We start from the raw sequence: 19,220 nt of genomic DNA, 5'->3' as shown, positions 1-19,220 counted from the left end.
GTCAGCAGTTTGCTGTGTAGACTTCGAGCAGCGTTCACGTTTTTAGCTCAACGTTCCCAAAAAGAGTTTGCCGAACCCAGCAAATCTCCAGAAAAAAGGCTTTAAAAGTGCAAATTAAAACTGTTAGGATTTACTTTTTAAAACTTTGCTTCATAGATCTATTTCCTTTAATAAGATATGTGAAAGCAGTTTATTTATAATACTAAATTCCGGGTTTGACGCGCTTGCAATGTTGTCCTTGTTACTTGCAGAGAAATCGTTGATTGACAGGTCAAATTCAAAACACTGCCTGAAGCCCCGCCCCCGGAGCGGAGCCTCCGAACGGAACTGGCCAATGGCGTTGCAGCCTAGCGCGGGGTCTCTTCCGAGAGCCCCGCCCACCTCTACAGCTAACCGAACGAAGATTGTTTTCCTCTCTCTCGGGGAGATTTTTCACTTTGCCCGGATTGTTTATTTTAAGTCACACGCCACTGACAGGCTCTCTTCGCAGATACGTGGCCATCGTGTCGCTTCCGATCGGAGGTGCGGCGGCTAATCCAAACGTAGCGGATTGCCAAATAATCATCCGCAAACTTGTGCTTGCTGGTCGGGAGAGAGGGGTGAGTTGGGCTGAATTCATTCAGTAAGCTAATGGAGTTAGCAAACGTTAGCCGTTAGCAGACGTTATAAGTGGACTGTACGGAGGGGGGGATCAGCGCCTCCTTACGTGCATCTCCCTCGCATATCATTATAACAATAGCAGCCAGGCAGATCGATTGTTAATTTGAAAAAAAATTTCAACTTGTTTCACGTCAGTAAGGCACGTCGCTGACGGTCGCCTGCATGTGTTTTCCTCCTCCTAGCCCCGAACGGTGCTCCTTCATCGGACTACTCGTGTTGTTTACATTAGCTAGCAGCTAACAGGCAGCTCCGAACCCCCCGAGCGAGTGAAAAAAAAAGTTATCCCTAAAAACCACACACCGTAAACAGTCCAAAGTGCTCCGTGTTTGGTATCCGCTGCCTGTTAGCATGCCGGCTGCTTTTTTTTTCCTCCCCGCTTTTGCCTGGTGGGAAGTGGAGCGTGAATTTGCCGAAGTTGTCCGCCACGCTCTGTAAATGGCGGGCGTGCGGGGAAGCGTCGAGGTCGGTGCTTGTGTTGCTAGGCCGCCAGCGGGAGAGCGGACCGACGCTGCTAGCATGTAGCAGCCGCGGTTGCCCCGTGAGGGGGACGGTCACGGTACGGGGGTGTGCGTCCCCTGAAAGCCGCCTGCAGCCAGAATTTTTTTTTGTATTATTATTATTTTTTAATGTGTTTGTGTGTGACTGCGGCTGCTACTCGGGGCAGCGGACCGTCGGGTCCCCGGCGGAGCTCCGACACCGAGTCGCGCCGACTTCGTGCTCCGGAGCGCCGTGCACCCTCCGCGGCCTCGGCTTTGTCTCCCGCTCCGACGGCCCCGGTGAGCGGCGGGTGTGTGGAGCAACTTGTGAATGGCAGGGAGACGGACTCCCACGTTTTCTGCACCCGTTTCTTGCACCGGTGACGTAAGGCCGCCCGTGTTTTCATTGGCTCCGCGGGCCGACAGCCGCACGTTCCCCGCGTTTTAAACTCCGTTACTGCTTTTTGCTTCTTGCTTCATGTTGGTAAAATTAGACACCAGCGAACCTGTAACACATGAAGTGAAATCACTCCGTGTACGTATTGCAATTTGTACTCACACGTGTCTCTTCTTTTCCCCAGTCAAAGGTCTGTCTGTTAGCAAAATATCTCACGAACCACTGTCCACAATTCAACGAAACCCTCAGGAAGTAATCACTACATGTACACCCACAGCCCATTAACGTTTGGGGTCAACACGATTCAAGATGGCCGCCACAGCCAGCTGACCTCAGGGAGCACAAAACTAGCTGTAACTCAGTCAGTTTAATAGATGTTGACCTGAAGTTTGGTGTGGTAGTAGCTGGAACCGATCCCCACCATCTACTACTCTACGTGCTACGCGCTGTGCAAGATATCCGTTCAAAACCGTTGCTTTACCTGTTGGTGCCGACCCATTTGTCTGTTAGCGAAATATCTCACAAACCTCTGGGTGGATTTTAATGAAACACTCAGGATGTAATTGTTGGATGCACATCTACGACTGATTAGCTTTTGGAGTCACCCCAGTTCAATATGGCTGCCACAGCTAGTCGACAGCAGCCGACACAAAAATGGCTATAACCCAGTCAGTTTTACAGACATGGAGCTAAGATTTGGCACAGCAGTAGCTGAGAGTAATCCACAACACATAGTCCAAGTTAAGTTTAAAACTCTTCCATGAGAGGCGGACTATAGCACAATTATAACACACACTATGTAACCATCCAGTTCAGTCTTTTGGTTGATGGTGTTAAATGCCATGTTGTAGTAGCTGCATGAGATTACAAACTCCTTGTGTGTGTGTCTCATCTGTATCTCATCTCATTTTGTTACAGTTGTGTAGTTTCTGTGGGCAGGACGCCGCTGTCTTGACGCATACGGTCTGCACTGAAGTGGACCAAAATATCCCTTGTGGATACTTTTTCTGGGCTTAGTGTTTTGGGAGAGGCCCGAAAACTTGAGCAGATTTAAACTAAAGTGTAATCAGACACTTGGGGTTGTTTTCACAGCGCGACACGCAGACCCAGTCCTCCGTCAGTGCAGTTTGTTTGTGTTTTGTGTCGCCATAAAGTCACAGTAGATGTGAGGGGGAAAAAATGACTGTACTTTGCTTTAAAAGGTGACTAAATGAAATCAGGGGGTAACTTTGGCTTGTTTGGTTGTGATTAGATCCGTATGCTGCTCTTTATTCCCAGGTCTCGTTGCTCTCGGGAGTATGAGTTCATAATGAAGCGCCGTTTGGAGGATCAGGAAACGGTCTTTGCATTCCAGCAGCGGCGCCTTGCTACCAACGCCGAGGCTTACCAGCACCACCTCCGGGGCCCCGCGCCGGCTCCGGCTGCGTATGAGGCGGCGGCAGCGGCGGCGGACAACATGCAGCCCGTAGCAGGCGTCCAGTACTCGGTTCCACAGGGATACCAGGTAGAGTTCTCGTTGTGGTGATTTTTATTGATTTATTTTACCGGTTCCAGCAGTAGAAACCTTCAACTGAGCTGCCTGTGCTTTCCCAGGTCCCCACCGTGGCCCAGAACAGCGGCGGGCACGGGCACACTCCGAGTCCGGCGGTCCACACGGGATCCCACCACCACGGCCCGGCGGTTCAGGCCCACGGGCCCTCGGTGATGCCGGGACACGGACACACAGCGGCCCCGCCGGCCTCTGCACAGGGCCACCAGCAGTTCCAGAGGCTCAAGGTCGGCTTGACACACACACACTCCCCACTCTAACACGTGGGAAATTAGGTTGTTGTTTACATGTTTACTTTTCAGCAAGAGACTATTGTCTTGTTGATGGGATTTAATGGTGGAACTGGTTGTGTCTTCTCTCCTGTCTGTTAGGTGGAGGATGCGTTGTCTTACCTGGATCAGGTGAAACTACAGTTTGGCAACCAGCCTCAGGTCTACAACGACTTTTTAGATATAATGAAGGAATTCAAGTCCCAAAGGTGAGGCAGCCGTTCGACTTCCCGGGTAGTGACCTCCGGCCACAGCAGCCATTTCATCTTTTTTTTTTTTTTTTTGTCGCTATTTAGCATCGACACCCCCGGGGTTATCAGCCGAGTGTCGCAGCTCTTCAAAGGCCACCCCGACCTCATCATGGGCTTCAACACCTTCCTCCCACCGGGCTACAAGATCGAGGTCCAGACCAACGACCTGGTCAACGTGACGACGCCCGGCCAGATCCACCACATCACTCCGCACGGCATCTCGGTCCAGAACATCCCCATCACGGGAGCGGGCAGCCAGCATCCGCCCCAGCTCCCCCCCGCCGCCAACACCAGCGCGCCGCCTCTCCTGACGCAAACCACGCCCGCCAGCGTTGACAACCAGCAGCCAGCCCAATCCGTCCATCCCTGCGTACACCTCCCCCCGCTCGCCGCCCGCGCAGCTGCCCCCGCCCCTCGGCGGGACCCCCGCGGGGCCGCCCATGCAGAACAACCAGCCCGTGGAGTTCAACCACGCCATCAACTACGTCAACAAGATCAAGAACCGCTTCCAGGGCCAGCCCGACATCTACAAAGCCTTCCTGGAGATTCTCCACACGTACCAGGTCAGACACGCGTTTAACGCTTTAAAAAAAAAGAATGCATATCTCCCGCTGCCTTTCATACCACAGTTTTAAGCTGAGAACATCTTATGTTCAGAAACGACAACCTTTTTTTTTTTTGAACCTAAGAAGGAGCAGCGGAATGCGAAGGAGGCCGGAGGGAACTACACGCCGGCCCTCACGGAACAGGAAGTGTACGCTCAGGTGGCCAGGCTCTTTAAGAACCAAGAGGACCTGCTCTCAGAGTTCGGCCAGTTTCTGCCTGACGCCAACAGCTCCGCAGTAAGACATGAAATCCACCTCTTTTCCCACACTTAATAACAGATCCTCTAACACGAGACGAGCTTGCAACACGTTATAAAAAGCTGGGACAGGGGCGTGTCTACTACTGTGTTCCATCACCGTTCCTTTAACACTCAATAAGCATTTGGGAACCGAGGACACTAACTGTTTCAGCTTTGTAGGTGGAATTCTTTCCCATTCTTGCTTGATGTACAGCTATAGTTGCTCAACAGCCTGGGGATCTCTGTTGTCGTATTTTGCGCTTCATAATGCACCACACAGTTTCAATGGGAGACAGGTCTGGACTGCAGGCAGGTCAGTCTGGTGTCCTCAGTGTCTTACTATGAAGCCACGCTGTTGGAACACGTGTAAAATGTGGCTTGTCATTGTCTTGCTGAAATAAGCAGGGACGTCCCTAGATGGCAGCAAGTTAACGGTGCCTTCACAGACGTTCAGGTTCCCCATGCCATGGGCACTAATACACCTCCATACCATCAGAGAGGCTGGCTTCTGAACTTTGTGCTGATAACAATCCAGACAGTTCTTTTCTGAAAACAAAGTGAAATGTGGACAGATCAGACCAGAGGACACTTTTCCACTTTCCGTCAGTCCATCTCAGATGAGCTCGGGCTCAGAGAAGCCGGCGGTGTTTCTGGGTGTTGTTGATTTCTGGCTTTCTCTTTGCATGGCAGAGTTTTAAGTTGCACTTGTAGATGTAGAGATGAACTGTGTTCACTGACGACGGTTTTCTGAAGTGTTCCTGAGCCCATGTGGTCATATCTGTTACAGAACGATGTTGGTTTTTAATGCAGCGCCGCCTGAGGGGTCGAAGGTCACTGACATTTAATGTTAATTTTTGGCCTTGCTGCTTACTTGCAGAGATCTGTTCAGATTCTCTGAATCTTTTGATGATATTATGGACTGTAGATGACGAAATCCCTGAATTCCTTGCAATTGTACGATGAGAAGTGTTGTTCTTAAACTGTTGTTTCACAAAGTGGGGAACCTCGCCCCATCCCTGCTTAGGAACGACTGAGCCTTTCGGGGATGCTCCCTTTATACCCAATCATGACACTCACCTTTTTCCAATGAACCTGTTCACCTGTGGAATGATCCAAACTGGTGTTTTATGAGCATTCCTCAACTTTCCCAGTCTGTTGTTGCCCCTGTCCCAGACATCAAATTCAAAATGAGCGAAAAACTTGCAAAAAACAATAAAGTTTATCTGTTTGAACATTAAATATCTATGTTTTACACGACGGCCAGACTTCTCTGGATTTGGGGTTGCGGAATAACTCGGACGACCTGTTTATTCCTCCGCAGATGTTGAGCAAAACCACAGCCGAGAAGGCCGAGTCGGTGAAGAACGACCACGGCCTCACCACCAAGAAGCTGCAGCTCAACAACAAGCAGAGGCCCAGCCAGAACGGCTGCCAGATCCGCCGCCACTCGGCCCCGGGGAGCACGCCCCCCGTCAAGGTCCGTGCGCCGAAACCGTCGCCGTCGCGTTTTGTTCTCATTTTCCGGGTTTCGCGTCTTGTCTGTGGTGCGCGCGGGGGTTGTAACTGTAACTGTGCCCTGCGTGCCTCCCGTTTGCTGCAGAAGAAGCCCAAGCTGCTGAACCTGAAGGACCTGTCGGCGGCAGACCCCAGCAAGCACGGAGTCAGCACCGAGTCCCTGTTCTTTGAGAAGGTGAGCTTGTTTGATCTGGGTTTTCTCCAAGGATAGAGGTGTTACAGAAGAGTTATATGATCACTCAAGACTACAACTGTTGAATCACACTGAATTGGTGCTGATGACACGTTTGTTGCAAAGAAAATGAAACATTTAGGTGACATTTCTGCAGATTTATTTGTTAACTTTGTCTCATCTTATGTCTGATCAGTCCCAATTTGATTTGGAAGCCTCTCCGAGTTTGTCCTACTTTTTTTGACTAGAATAGAAGCTTTGTTGTCATTCGGGACGTTAAAAACACGAGAACCAATTTCGTTCCCCAGGTACCAGTGTGTAATATCCCAAAACAAGAAGGGTTTGCGACTGGCTCCAGATACCCGTGACGACTCGGCGACTATTTCGAGAGAGAGAGAGAGAAACCGTTCAAACGTCCTGCAGGGAAATTAAGGAGCCTTTGCGGAACGCTTCCAGACATTTTGGAAAGTCCCTCGCGAGTGCCGTAGCAGTGATACCGGCTTTAGTTTCAGGTGGATTAGGTGGACGTTAATATATATATATATTTGCGCGCGTTTCCCCTCTCGTTTGCAGCAGCCGTTCGATACTTTTAGCTGTTATTTTTCACCAGCTCCTCTATCTCTGTTAAACCCTGCGGCTCTGCAGCACGCCTGAGAAAACAACACCTGAGTGGAAAAAAACAAACCAACATGCCCGTCAGCGAAAGCTCCAAGTTCCTGTGGAGAGTTGAAATCCCGTTTGTCTCATATGGGACAGAAAGTCCAAATTAAGCTAAACCCTTTACTGAGAGCACAGATGATAAATAAGCTAAGGGCTCAGTGGTGGTTCTAATACTGAAAAAAACCCGGTGCTAGCTCGGCGCCAGCTCTGGGTCGGGCCTGAGAAAAGACCCGCTTTTGTCAGGAGGTTGTGTTGGTTCCGTATATCAGAGCCTTTTTGTCGAGACGCGTTTTGTTGGTTGGGTTTTTTGCCGTGCTCTAACGTTGCAGCGCCCGTTTCAGGTGCGTAAAGCCTTGCGGAGCGCCGAGGCCTACGACAACTTCCTGCGCTGCCTGGTTATCTTCAACCAGGAGGTGATCTCCAGGGCTGAACTAGTGCAGCTGGTGCTGCCCTTCCTGGGGTGAGTGGACGTGCCGTCTTTCAGGCGCGCGACGCGAGCTTCTTCACGCAGTCCGTTAGGCGTCGGGCCGTTTTTAATTGTCAGTAATTTTCATTTCACAGAAAATTTCCCGAGCTGTTCAACTGGTTCAAGAACTTCCTGGGGTACCGTGAGCTGGTCCACATGGAAACGTACCCCAAGGAGCGGGCCACGGAGGGCATCGCCATGGAGATCGACTACGCTTCCTGCAAGAGGCTCGGCTCCAGCTACAGAGCGCTGCCCAAAAGCTACCAGCAGCCCAAGTGCACGGGCAGAACTCCTCTCTGCAAAGAGGTGAGACACGAACCACCCCCACCCGCCTGCTCCACCGCTCGTTTGAAACAACCTCTCGTATACTGTAAAGTGTATGAAGTCTCCATCAGGGCAGGCCGGTGTGGGCAAATAGTTCGTGTGATTTTCTTGAAACACCTACAGAAACTTGTAACTTCTGTATAACTGAAACTCTGCTGTTTTCCACACCGGTTGGACCATTTAGGACTGGACGTATAAACCGACTTTAGTAACACTTAGGCTTGTGAGGTGTATTTGAACGCATCATGAACAAAGCAGGCTTTATTAGATACAGAATTTAGAGAACCGCGGGCTTTAAACGCACGGCGAACTCGCTTGTTTGCAGCTAGAATCGCGAGTCGTCGCTGTTCAAAACGGTGCAGATTTGTTAGTTTGTCTGTGACAGCATCTGAGCGCTTTCAGCTGTGTTTTCCTGGGAGAAAAGGGTCTCAAAGGCAACGAGGTCAAGCTCGACATTTAACTGAACTTTCACAAATGAGATTTGCTGCATTTTAGTGCAGCAATATATATATATATATATATATATATATATATATATATATATATATATATATATACCTGTTACGACGTAACAGTATCAAATGACAACAGGCTCCATTATCTTCGGCCGGCTATAGTTTCACTTTTCGCAACTTTCCCCAGATCTTTTACAACTCGTTTGAGCTTGCATCATCTTTTTAGTGGTTCTTCTTTAAGTGATAGAAGAGGGTTGTTGTGTTGGCGTCAGATGAGAAAACAGTCTAATAGCAGAGTTAGCTTTAGCAGAGTTAGCATATTACCTTTTTCTGCTCCGTGTCGGACATTTTGAACCAAATCACAGACGTCCCCCTGGTTTTAGTAAAAGTCTTTCTTCTTGGGCTGCCTGCCAGCTGTCTCTACTTGTTGTGACCCCGAGTTTGATACTTCATGCATCTCCATCTTTCAGCACTTATGGTGAAAACACCGCGCCGCACAGAAAGCTGCTGCCGTAAAGCATGTCGCAAACCCACACGTAAAGCAGCGTCATGTCGCAAAACGGAGGTTCTTCGCAAAATAGTTATTTTTTCTTATTATTTATCACTTATATAAACTGAATGTATGCAAAGTGAGAACACTAATACATTCGTCGTAGCCTACGTTATGAAATATTTACATGAATCATTGATACAATTATAATAGAAACGACAGAAACAATAGAGACGATAGACACGATAAAAGAAAATATATCACGATAGACACTTTTCTATCGTCCCCACGATATGTATCGTTATATCGCCCAGCACTAGCCATCGCTGTGTGAGAGGCGGGTGGACACCCTGGACAGGTCCATCGCAGGGACAAACAAGACAAACAATCAGTCAGACAAATCCTTTTATTTTACTCATTTGTTCTTAAAGCTGCCTGTATTGACGCTGAGTTCACCTCCGCATTAATTACTGTACGCAGCTGGAGTTTGGAGTTTGACTTTGTTTTGAACTGCAGGTCCTGAACGACACCTGGGTCTCCTTCCCCTCCTGGTCTGAGGACTCCACGTTCGTCAGCTCCAAGAAGACTCAGTACGAGGAGCACATCTACCGCTGCGAAGACGAGCGCTTCGAGGTGAGCCGCGTGCCCGACGTCTGCGTCAGCCTTTTTTTTTTTCTGTCCCTAATCGTCACCGCGACCGTCCGGCCCCGTGCGTTTGTCCTCTGCGCAGCTGGACGTTGTCCTCGAGACCAACCTGGCCACCATCAGGGTGCTGGAGACGGTGCAGCGGAAGTTGTCCCGCATGTCTGCGGAGGAGCAGGCCAAGTTTCGCCTGGACAACGCGCTGGGCGGCTCTTCGGAGGTGGTGCACCGCAAAGCCATCCAGAGGATATACGGAGACAAGGCGCCGGACATCATCGACGGCCTGAAGAAGAACCCCGCTGCGTCCGTCCCCATCGTGTTAAAAAGGCGAGCGGTGTATTTTAACCGGATCTCTTTTTTTTTTTTTTTTTTTCTTCTCCTGATTATTGGGAGTGTTACCGTTGACAGGCGTGTCTCTCGAGGCTGTGCGCCCACCGCCTGACTCTTTGCTTCTCGTTCAAACCAGGTTAAAAACAAAGGAGGAAGAGTGGCGGGAAGCGCAGCGGGGCTTCAACAAGATCTGGAGGGAGCAGAACGAGAAGTATTACCTCAAGTCTCTGGACCATCAAGGCATCAATTTCAAACAGAACGACACCAAAGTGCTGCGCTCCAAGTCTTTGCTTAATGAAATCGAGAGCATCTACGATGAGGTAAGGACTCCTGACCGGCCGTCGTCAGTGTGTTGGCGGGCGATTCGACACCCCCACCATGTCGACCTGCCACCCACCGCTCCACGCGTAGGACCGGCACAGTGTCAGAACAACAAGCTGTTTAAAATCAGAGACGGCATCTTAACCCGTGCTGGTCTCAGTTCAAAAAACGGTTGAGATGAAGGCTTCTGGCGGTACTGAGACCTATGTTTTCCTCTTATTTAATCAATATAGGAAGGGGGAGTGCACATATTCTGACTGAGCTCACCCTCAACCATAGTTTCCACTCTATAATCCTTTCAAAATAAACTGCGATGACAGAAGTAGATGCTAGGATTTAATTGTTTTTCTCTTCTTTTTTTTTGTAGGATTTTGGCCAAAAAAAAGCACATTTCCTAGAAAATTACCATTGTGGAAAAAACTTGGCAACTTGTTATAACCAGGTGCTGGTGTAAAAAAAAAAAAAAAAAAAAAAAGAATATATATATAATAATAATAATAATACAAGAAAACTGTTGTAACAATGGCGTTATTTCTACAAATTTTGCCCAATTTAACTTGACTTTAAATATAATATATGCCGTATTTTTCGGACTATAAGACGCACTTAAAAAGCCTTCAATTTTCTCAGAAAACAACAGTGTTCCTTATATATGTAAGAAGTCATAATGTTTTAGTACGACTTTGGTAAACTACAAAGCCGCGCCGCTTGCAGCATTAAGGCTCAGTTATAGTCGCGCAGAGCGGACCTGAGTGAGCGCTGTAGGCGTTTATACTTGACGCTTACGTCGGTGCATTGAGGGATCATATAAATGCTGATACAGGTGAACCAGCTCCGCTAGAGCACCGAAATGGTCCATTTTGAATGGAGGGCGGTCTGCGCGAAAATTGGGAGATGCGCCTTATAGTCCGGTGCGCTTTATATGTGACAAAAGTTCAAAAATGGACCATTCATTGACAGTGTGTTTTATAATCCAGTGCGCCCTATAGTGCAGAAAATACGTTAATACAGTAAACTGGATGGCTCATCCTGAGGTTGTTGGGTGTGTTTGTTAGCAAAAAATCTCATGAACTGCACCAATTTGGGTTTTTTTTAACTCTCAGAAGGTCATCACAGGATATACGCCTACAACTGATAAACCTTTGGAGTCAACCCAGTTAAAGATGGCCGCCACAGCTTGCAGATTTACAGATACTGAGCTTGTGGTAGTAGCTGAGAGCCATTCACAACACGCACTCCAAGCACTAACAGATCAGATATGGTGATTTTTGAAGTTTGGCCAAAATGATTAACTCTGACCTGAAAGGATGGCGGGCGATAAACATTATTCCTTCAAGCAATGTTAGACATCTAATTAGGTTTGACAGCTTTACAAAATGTTGACTGTATTTTTGTTTTTATCCGAAAGCTGATGTTTAACGGACTGTGCGTTGCAGCGCCAGGAGCAGACGTCTGAGGAGACCGCCGCGCCGCTCACGGGCCCCCACCTGACGCTGTCCTACGAGGACAGCCAGATCCTGGAGGACGCGGCGGCGCTCATCATCCACCACGTGAAGCGGCAGGCCAGCATCCACAAGGAGGACAAGTACAAGATCAAGCAGATCATCTACCACTTCCTCCCCGACATGCTGTTCTCGCAGCGCGGCGAGCTCTCGGACGTGGAGGAGGAGGAGGACGAGGACGAGGAGGAGATGGAGCTGGAGGAGGGGGCGGCGGCTCCCAAGAAGCACAACGGCGTCCCGGGCGGCGGCGGCGGCAGCCCCTCCAAGTCCAAGCTGCTGTACGGCAGCACGGCGGCGCAGAAGCTGCGCGGCTGCGACGACGCCTACAACCTGTTCCTGGTCAACAACAACTGGTACATCTTCCTGCGGCTGCACCAGACGCTGTGCTTGCGGCTGCTGCGCCTCTACGAGCAGGCGGAGCGGCAGATCGAGGAGGACGTCCGCGAGCGTGACTGGGAGCGGGAGGTCCTGGGCCTGAAGAAGGAGAAGAACGACAATCCGGCCATCCAGCTCCGGCTCAAGGAGCCCAGTGAGTAACAGTCAACTCTCACTGTCTGTCTGTTAGCAAAATATCTCACTAACCACTGGATGGATTTTAATAAGTCTGTCAGAAAGAAATCACTGGATGCACAGGTACAACTGATTAACTTTTGGAGCTAGCTCAAATCAAAATGGCCGCCACAGCTAACCAACCTTAGCAAGCACAAAACTGGCTGTAACTGTGTCAGTTTTAAAGATATTGAGCTAAAATTTGCCGTGGTAGTAGCTGAGACTGATCCCCAACACATACTCCAAGTGCTAACAGATTGTGCCACAGCTTTGTTCAAAATGTTTCAATTAACTATTAGAGTCAACTCTCTCTGTCTGTTAGCAAAATATCTCATGAACCACTGGGCCAATTTTAATGACGCTTTCGGGTAATAACTATTGGATGTGCATCTTCAGCTGATTATCTTCTGGAGCCTACCTGGTTCAACATGGCTGCCACAGCAAACAGATCTTACAAAATACAAAAATGACTATAATTCAGTCATATTTACAGATATTGAGCTAAAGGTTGTTGTGGTAATAGCTGAGACTCCTTCACATTACATGCTCATTAAGTTATTTTCAAAATGATAATAATTTCTGAACACAAGATGGTCTTAGTCTAAAAGTCCAGCATGACAAGCGGCGGGACACATGGAGATTCTGACAATATCTCTGCTCTCCAGTGGACATTGAAGTGGAGGATTACTACTCGGCCTTCTTGGAGATGGTGAAGAATTTGCTGGACGGAAACATGGAGGCGTCTCAGTACGAGGACTCCCTGAGGGAGATGTTCACCATCCACGCCTACATCGCCTTCACCTTGGACAAGCTGGTCCAGAGCATCGTCCGGCAGGTACTCGCCTCCTCTCTGTCTGTCCCAGGTTTTGCCGTCGCCGCGGTTTCTCAGTCAGTGCTAAGCGCCATCTCCGTCGTCTGTCTCTTCCTCCCCCTTAGCTCCAGCACATTGTGAGCGACGAGATCTGCGTCCAGGTGACGGACCTCTACCTGTCGGAGAGCGCGAGCGGAGCCACGGGGGGGTCCATGTCCACGCAGGGTTCCAGGAGCGCCGCCGAGGGGGTCTACCAGCGGAAAGCCGAGCAGCTCATGTCTGATGAGAACTGCTTCAAGGTAAGAAAAAAAAGAAGAAAGGAGCGAGTTAAAGCTGAACTGAAAAGTGTTTCGAAGCCAACATCAGTTGAAAGAAAATAATAAAATATGATTGTTGTAAAATTTAAAAAGAAAAATTATTATACCGAACATTGAAGAAACCACTCGGGTGTTTTCGGCTTCCTTCATGAGCCCCCCAATGTGTGACGTCCTCAGAACGGCTGAGGCTCACAGCATTCAGCCATTCATCAGAGAGTGGATGAATACTGGTACAATATACAGTAGTTCAGTGAGTTGGAATTAATTGTTCGAGCCGGCCAGAAAATACCACTGGAGTTTCATTGTTTGGCTTCCCGAAATTTTTTTTTTTATTATTATTATTTTTATTTTTATTTAGATCAGATATTGACATCAACATTTAGCATATCACTGCTCACCAACCAAACCTGTTGGTATGGCCCAGCCAAAGCTACAACAAATTGGTCTGGTACATTCTCGAATCCATGTGGCCCCACACAAGATTATCTTCCCATGTCTCTATCCGGGTTTTTCCCCTTTTTTTTTTTTTTTTTTTTTTTTTAAAAAACCCAAAAAAAAAAAAAAAAAAAAAAAAAAAAAAAAAAAACAGGGTCAGAGAGTGTAGCCATAACAAAAGTATCCGTTACATGATTCTATAAATCCACAAAACATCACTTCGAACAAAGAACTTTGATTATAAAATATAAAATAAAATTTGGTGGCATCCTTTTATTTTGGTTTAAATTATTTCTGGCATATATTTTTTGAGATATTTTTCCCATTTATTCCAATGTTTGAAGAATAAATCTATTTTTAGATTAACTGTGGCTGTTATTTTTTCCATTTTGTAAATGTCTGTCACTATTTGGGCCCATTCTCTGACAGTAGGTTCTGTTTGCAACATCCATTTTTTTGTAATTGCCTTTTTTCCGGCCGTCACCAATATATTCCATAGGTATCCGTCAACTGAATGCATTTTGGGGGTTTTGCATCCTAAAAACATGGTTTTGAAGTTTGATGCAATGTTGATTTGAAAAATTTGGTTAATTGCAACATTTATAGCGGCCCAGTATCTTTGGAGAGTATAACACTCCCAGAAAACATGATAGTGATGGGCTTTCTGACAACCACAGTTTCTCCAGCATTGACCATTTCCTTGTGAGAAATGGGCGCTTTGATTTGGGGTAATAAAATAACGAGTCATACATTTCCAACTAAATTCTTTCCAGAGGTGAGATTTTGTGCACCTCCATTGGGATACACATATTTGTTCCCATTCTTCATTAGTTATAACAAGGCCTGATTCCTTTTCCCATTTATTTTTAATATACAATGTAGAGAGATTATTAAGGTTTGATATAGTCTTATATATTCTTGAAATTAGTCCTTTTGATAATTTTGATTTATACGATTTTATTATTAGTTCAATCAGTGGGTTGCATTGATCTGTGTTTTGTTTGATTTCCTGGTTATAATAACTTCTTATTTGTAGATATCTATGAAAATCTTCTTTTTCCAAGTTATAATTTTCTTCTAATGCTTTGAAGCTTTCCATTTTATTATCTTTCACTATCTGGAAGATTACTTTTATACCCTTTGTAATCCATGTTTTGAATCTTGTGTCGATACTGTTTGGTAGAAAGCTTTTATCATATGCTAACCAGTTTAGTACCTTAATTTCTGTGTTTAGTTTGTTCGTTTTTACAACTTCTCTCCATGTTGTTAATGTTGATTTAATCCATTTGTTTTCCAGTCTGTCTATCGAATCAAGCCGTTTAATGTCTGCTATTATTGCTTGCAATGGGACTTCTGGGGACAAACTGTTTTCTATCTCCTTCCATTTTGCTTCATAATTTGGATCACACCAGTAAAGTAGAGTTCTAATTTGGGCGGAGATGAAATAGTTTTTGAGACTGGGGAGGCCCCATCCTCCTTTATCCTTTGGTAATTGTAGTGTTTTGTAACGGATGCGAGGTCTCTTTCCGTTCCATATAAATCTGGATATTTCTTTGTCCCAAACAGTAAAATAGTGGCTTGGGATAGTTATTGGTAGAGTTTGGAAAAGATAAAGGAATCTTGAAATTACATTCATCTTTATGGTTTCTATTCTTGCTGTTAAGCTTAAGTGAGGGATGAGGTTCCATTTTTCCAGGTCTTTTTTAACGGCTGAATAAAGACGACTGTAGTTTATGTCCATAATTTTATCAACATCTTTATGAAGTATTACTCCTAGGTATCTAAAGGATTCTGTATTCCATTTAAGAGGGAATTTCTTCTTAAAATCTTTGGGTGGGCACCAGTAGGAGATAGTTTCTGTTTTTTCAATATTTAATTTATAGCCAGATAGAAGGCCTATTGTTTCCAGACTGTGCATCAGTTCTGGTATTGAGTTTTCTGGGTCCGTTAAAAACAAGATTATATCGTCTGCATAGCATGCAATTTTATGTTCTTTTCTATCGATTGTAATTCCTTTGATTGTTTTTGTTTGTCTGATTTGTTGAGCTAATGGCTCCAGATACAGGGCAAAAAGTAGAGGAGACCAAGCACAGCCCTGTCTCACTCCCCTCTCCAGTGTAAGTGATTCTGTTAAGTAACCGTTTATCCTTATTTTAGAGGTTGGGTTATTATAGAGCTCCTTGATATTATTTATTATCAAGTCACTTATTTGAAACTTCTTTAGCACTTTAAACAAGTAGGACCAATCTACTGAATCAAAAGCCTTTTCTGCATCTAGGCTGATGATCATTGCCTTTTCTTTATGTTTCTGTATGTAACTCATTATGTGTAGGGTACGTCTTATATTATCCTGGGTTTGTCTTTTGTTAATGAATCCTGTTTGATCATTATTTATTAGTTTTGATATAATATTCTCCATCCTTTTAGACATTATTGAGGTGTACATACGATAATCCACATTGAGTATTGAGATTGGTCTGTATGATCCGCATTCTAATCTGTCCTTTTGCTCTTTAGGTATAAGTGATATAATGGCTTCTTTCCAGCTTGGGGGGATCTGTGTCTTTTTAAGTGCCCAGTTGTAAGTTTTCAAAAGTAGCGGTATAAGGTCCTCTTTAAAGGTTTTATACCATTCGGAGCTGAAACCGTCATTCCCTGGTGATTTGTTATTCTTTAGATTCTTAATTGCATTTTGTATTTCGGTTTTGGTTATTTCTGCACTGAGTTTGTTGTTTTCCTCCTCGGTCATTTGTGGAAGATCCAGTGTGTCTAGAAATAAATCAATGTCCTTTTCTTCTGACTTCGTTATTTTAGAAAATAGTTTTTTATAAAATGATTCAAAGGTGGATAGTATATCTTCCTGTTTAGTTTTTATTGTATTACTATGATTGTCTCGGATTTTAAAAATTGTCCTATCTGCTTGTTGTTTCCTAAGTTTCCAGGTTAGTACTTTAGTAAATTTTGCACCACTTTCGTAATGCCTTTGTTTTGTGAAGATCATTTTTTTTATTGTTTCTTGGGTAGTCAAATCATTAATATCATTTCTTGTCTTTCTAATCTCTTGTAATGTTTGTTGGCTTTTATTTTGAGCATGTCTATTTTCAAGTTCCTTTAGTCTTTCTTGCAACTCTTGCAGTTTTTTCTGTCTTTGTTTCTTTTTAACTGATGCTATAGCTATAATCTTCCCCCGTAGTACAGCCTTGGCTGCGTCCCAGAGGATTGGTGGAGAGGTTTCACCATTATCATTCTCTTTAATGTATCTTGATATTTCTTCTGATATTTTCTTTTTAATTTGTGCATCATTTAAAAGGCTGATGTTTAGTCTCCACATTTTGCTTCTTTGTTTTTCACCCAAAGCCATTGTCAAATATATTGGGGCATGATCACTTATGTCTATTGTTCCTATCTCCGCTTCGGTAACTTTAGGTCTGTCTTTATTAAAAATAAAGAAATAATCTAGCCTTGTATACACCAAGTTGGGATTAGAGAAGTGGGTATACTGCCTGGTCCTAGGATTCATTTCTCTCCAAATGTCTATTAGTCCGATATTTTGCATTAAGTTGTTGAATTTTTTATTAATTGTTTTACTTTTATCTTTCTGTCTAGAGTTATCTAAGGATGGCTGAAGGTGAATATTAAAGTCTCCCCCGCAGATAAGCGTTCCCTCTGAGTTATTTGCGATCAGGTCCATTATTTTAGTAAAAAACTTGACATCACTTCCAGGTGGGGCGTAAACATTGAGAAAAGTATATCTCTCTCCATTTATATTTCCTCTAACTAATAGATATCGGCCTTCTTCATCTTTGAGTTCAAAAATCACTTTATTTGATATCAAAATTGCCACTCCTCTTTTATGTTTTCCCCTGTATGAGGAGAAGTATGATTTAGTGTATCCATTTCTGGTTAGTTTTTGGTGTTCTGTGTCATTTATGTGCGTTTCTTGTAGGTAAATTATGTCTATCTTTTCCCTCTTCATTTTTGTCAATATTCGTGTTCGTTTGGCTTCCCGAAATTTAAAAACCCTTCCTCAGATTTGGATCCATAAGCTCCGATGTGGGAACTGCTATCAGAACTCTGGTTCGGATCACTTCAAAGAGAAGCACCGCTCCGACCCTCGTTACTGCGGCTTCACGGCAAAAAAAAACCAGGACCTTTTACTAACTATATTTAATTTTAAAAGTAAGTCAAATGTGGAGGACAACATCGCCACAGAGTTGGAGAGGAGAAACAGGAAGTATTATTTCAGCCGTGACGTGAACGCGCTCTGTCATTAGGTCTGAGCCGCTTACAGCCCAACAGCCTGAGATCAGTTTGTTATTGAGGAAAAAAAATAAACAATCCATGTGTGATTAAACAAATGTCATAGTCTGAAACTGCTGCTGATTAGTTTACTCTGGTGTGAGAGTTTATAAACGCTACTCTGAAGTTAGCATCCGATTAGCATCGTTAGCATTGGGTTAGCAACATTAGCTCTCTCCTGCTGTCTTTATGTTGTTTTGCAGTGTTGTGTACTGATGTCATGACAACGATCTGGGGGTAATCTGTTCTCACCGTTCCACCTTCCCAACTCGGTCATTATGAACGTTGTTCTGTCGGCCATGACGGTCCTGATGATCATCAGAATCTGAATCTGAAGAGTTTTTATTTGATTCCGGAGATCCAGCCGTCGGTTCAGGTTCATACTGGTATGGTTGTATATTAGTCCCACGAAGTCTTCCGGCATTTCTTCGTGCTTAAAAAAGGCTTCTTCTGTTTCCACTAGTAAAGAACCGGACAGTAGCGGCGTTCTTGGCCGGCTGAACTCCGCACTGCAAATCACCCACTTTGGAAATTATTGACTAAAACGCTAAAAGTTGTTTATTTAACTTTTATGTCAGAAAACCAGGGTCCCTGCAAATAGCGTTCATGAAATGTCAATTTTTACAGATCTGATTTCAGCTCAGCTTTAAACTAAACTCTGTGTTTTACTGCTGATAAACATTCTTAAAGCCTTTTGTTTTTGCCCGAAAAGTTCACAGGAGTTGAACAAAAAGATGGCGGCTTCCTGTAATGATATATAAAAAAATATATATCAGAAGTGTCTTAATTTATAAAATGCTTGTAGTGAAAATAAAATCAAGGGTGCAGTTTCAACCAGTTTTATTTTCAGTCTGTTTTATATAAAAGTAGACCATTTTTTATTATTATTTTTAATTTTTCCCTCTTGAGCTGGTCTTTTTAATTCTCCTTCTCACCTCTTTTCAGATAACAACAGTCCAAAGCTACTTCACGGCTTTTTCATTTGATTCTCTACATTATATCAGAAGGTTTCTCTCAGAATGGATTACAGCAGCTTTATTCTGGTCACACGATTGGTCCGTTTTTACCAAGGCTTGCAAAAATCCGGGAAACTTCCCCGTATGGTAGTGACATGAAGGAGAAAACCCAGCGCAGGCTTACTTTTTAGTCTGCGGGGAGTGAGGGACACGGGTGCGTGTGGTTGCCACGGCGACCCCACTGAGCCGCCGGCAGCAGCTTTAGCGTTTAGGTTTTCTCAGTTTAGTCAACCGCAGCGTACTGCCGGCGCTGCCGGCTCGACGTTCTGTCCAGCATTCTGACCCCCCTCCTCCCTCCAGGTGATGTTCCTGAGGAACCGAGGGCAGGTGCAGCTGACGGTGGAGCTGCTCGACACGGAGGAGGAGAACTCGGACGAGCCCATGGAGGCGGAGGTGAGTAGCCGCCCGCCTGATGCACGTCGGCTCCGGGGGGGGGTCCCGCTTGGTGGGGAAAACCAGAACCCCCCCCC

At 45.4% G+C, this 19,220-nt stretch overlaps 1 protein-coding gene across 1 annotated transcript in view; it reads left to right on the top strand.

Moving 5' to 3' along the window:
* The first annotated feature begins 363 nt into the window (after positions 1–363).
* Positions 364–19,220, top strand: part of sin3aa (SIN3 transcription regulator family member Aa) — a 21,958-nt gene continuing 3,101 nt past the window's right edge. Inside the window, 19 exon segments of the mRNA XM_037978261.1 lie at positions 364–599; positions 2,812–3,037; positions 3,127–3,309; positions 3,454–3,560; positions 3,648–3,823; positions 3,826–3,873; positions 3,876–4,165; positions 4,292–4,444; positions 5,768–5,923; positions 6,047–6,136; positions 7,135–7,253; positions 7,355–7,565; positions 9,045–9,161; positions 9,259–9,497; positions 9,637–9,820; positions 11,258–11,852; positions 12,538–12,707; positions 12,809–12,982; positions 19,051–19,143. Coding sequence (XP_037834189.1) covers positions 2,843–3,037; positions 3,127–3,309; positions 3,454–3,560; positions 3,648–3,823; positions 3,826–3,873; positions 3,876–4,165; positions 4,292–4,444; positions 5,768–5,923; positions 6,047–6,136; positions 7,135–7,253; positions 7,355–7,565; positions 9,045–9,161; positions 9,259–9,497; positions 9,637–9,820; positions 11,258–11,852; positions 12,538–12,707; positions 12,809–12,982; positions 19,051–19,143 — 3,300 coding nt within the window. The 5' untranslated portion in view covers positions 364–599; positions 2,812–2,842.

Source organism: Kryptolebias marmoratus, linkage group LG11 (assembly GCF_001649575.2).
Source record: "Kryptolebias marmoratus isolate JLee-2015 linkage group LG11, ASM164957v2, whole genome shotgun sequence".
NCBI classification, from domain to species: Eukaryota; Metazoa; Chordata; class Actinopteri; order Cyprinodontiformes; family Rivulidae; genus Kryptolebias; species Kryptolebias marmoratus.
This window is presented reverse-complemented; position numbering and strand designations above follow the sequence as displayed.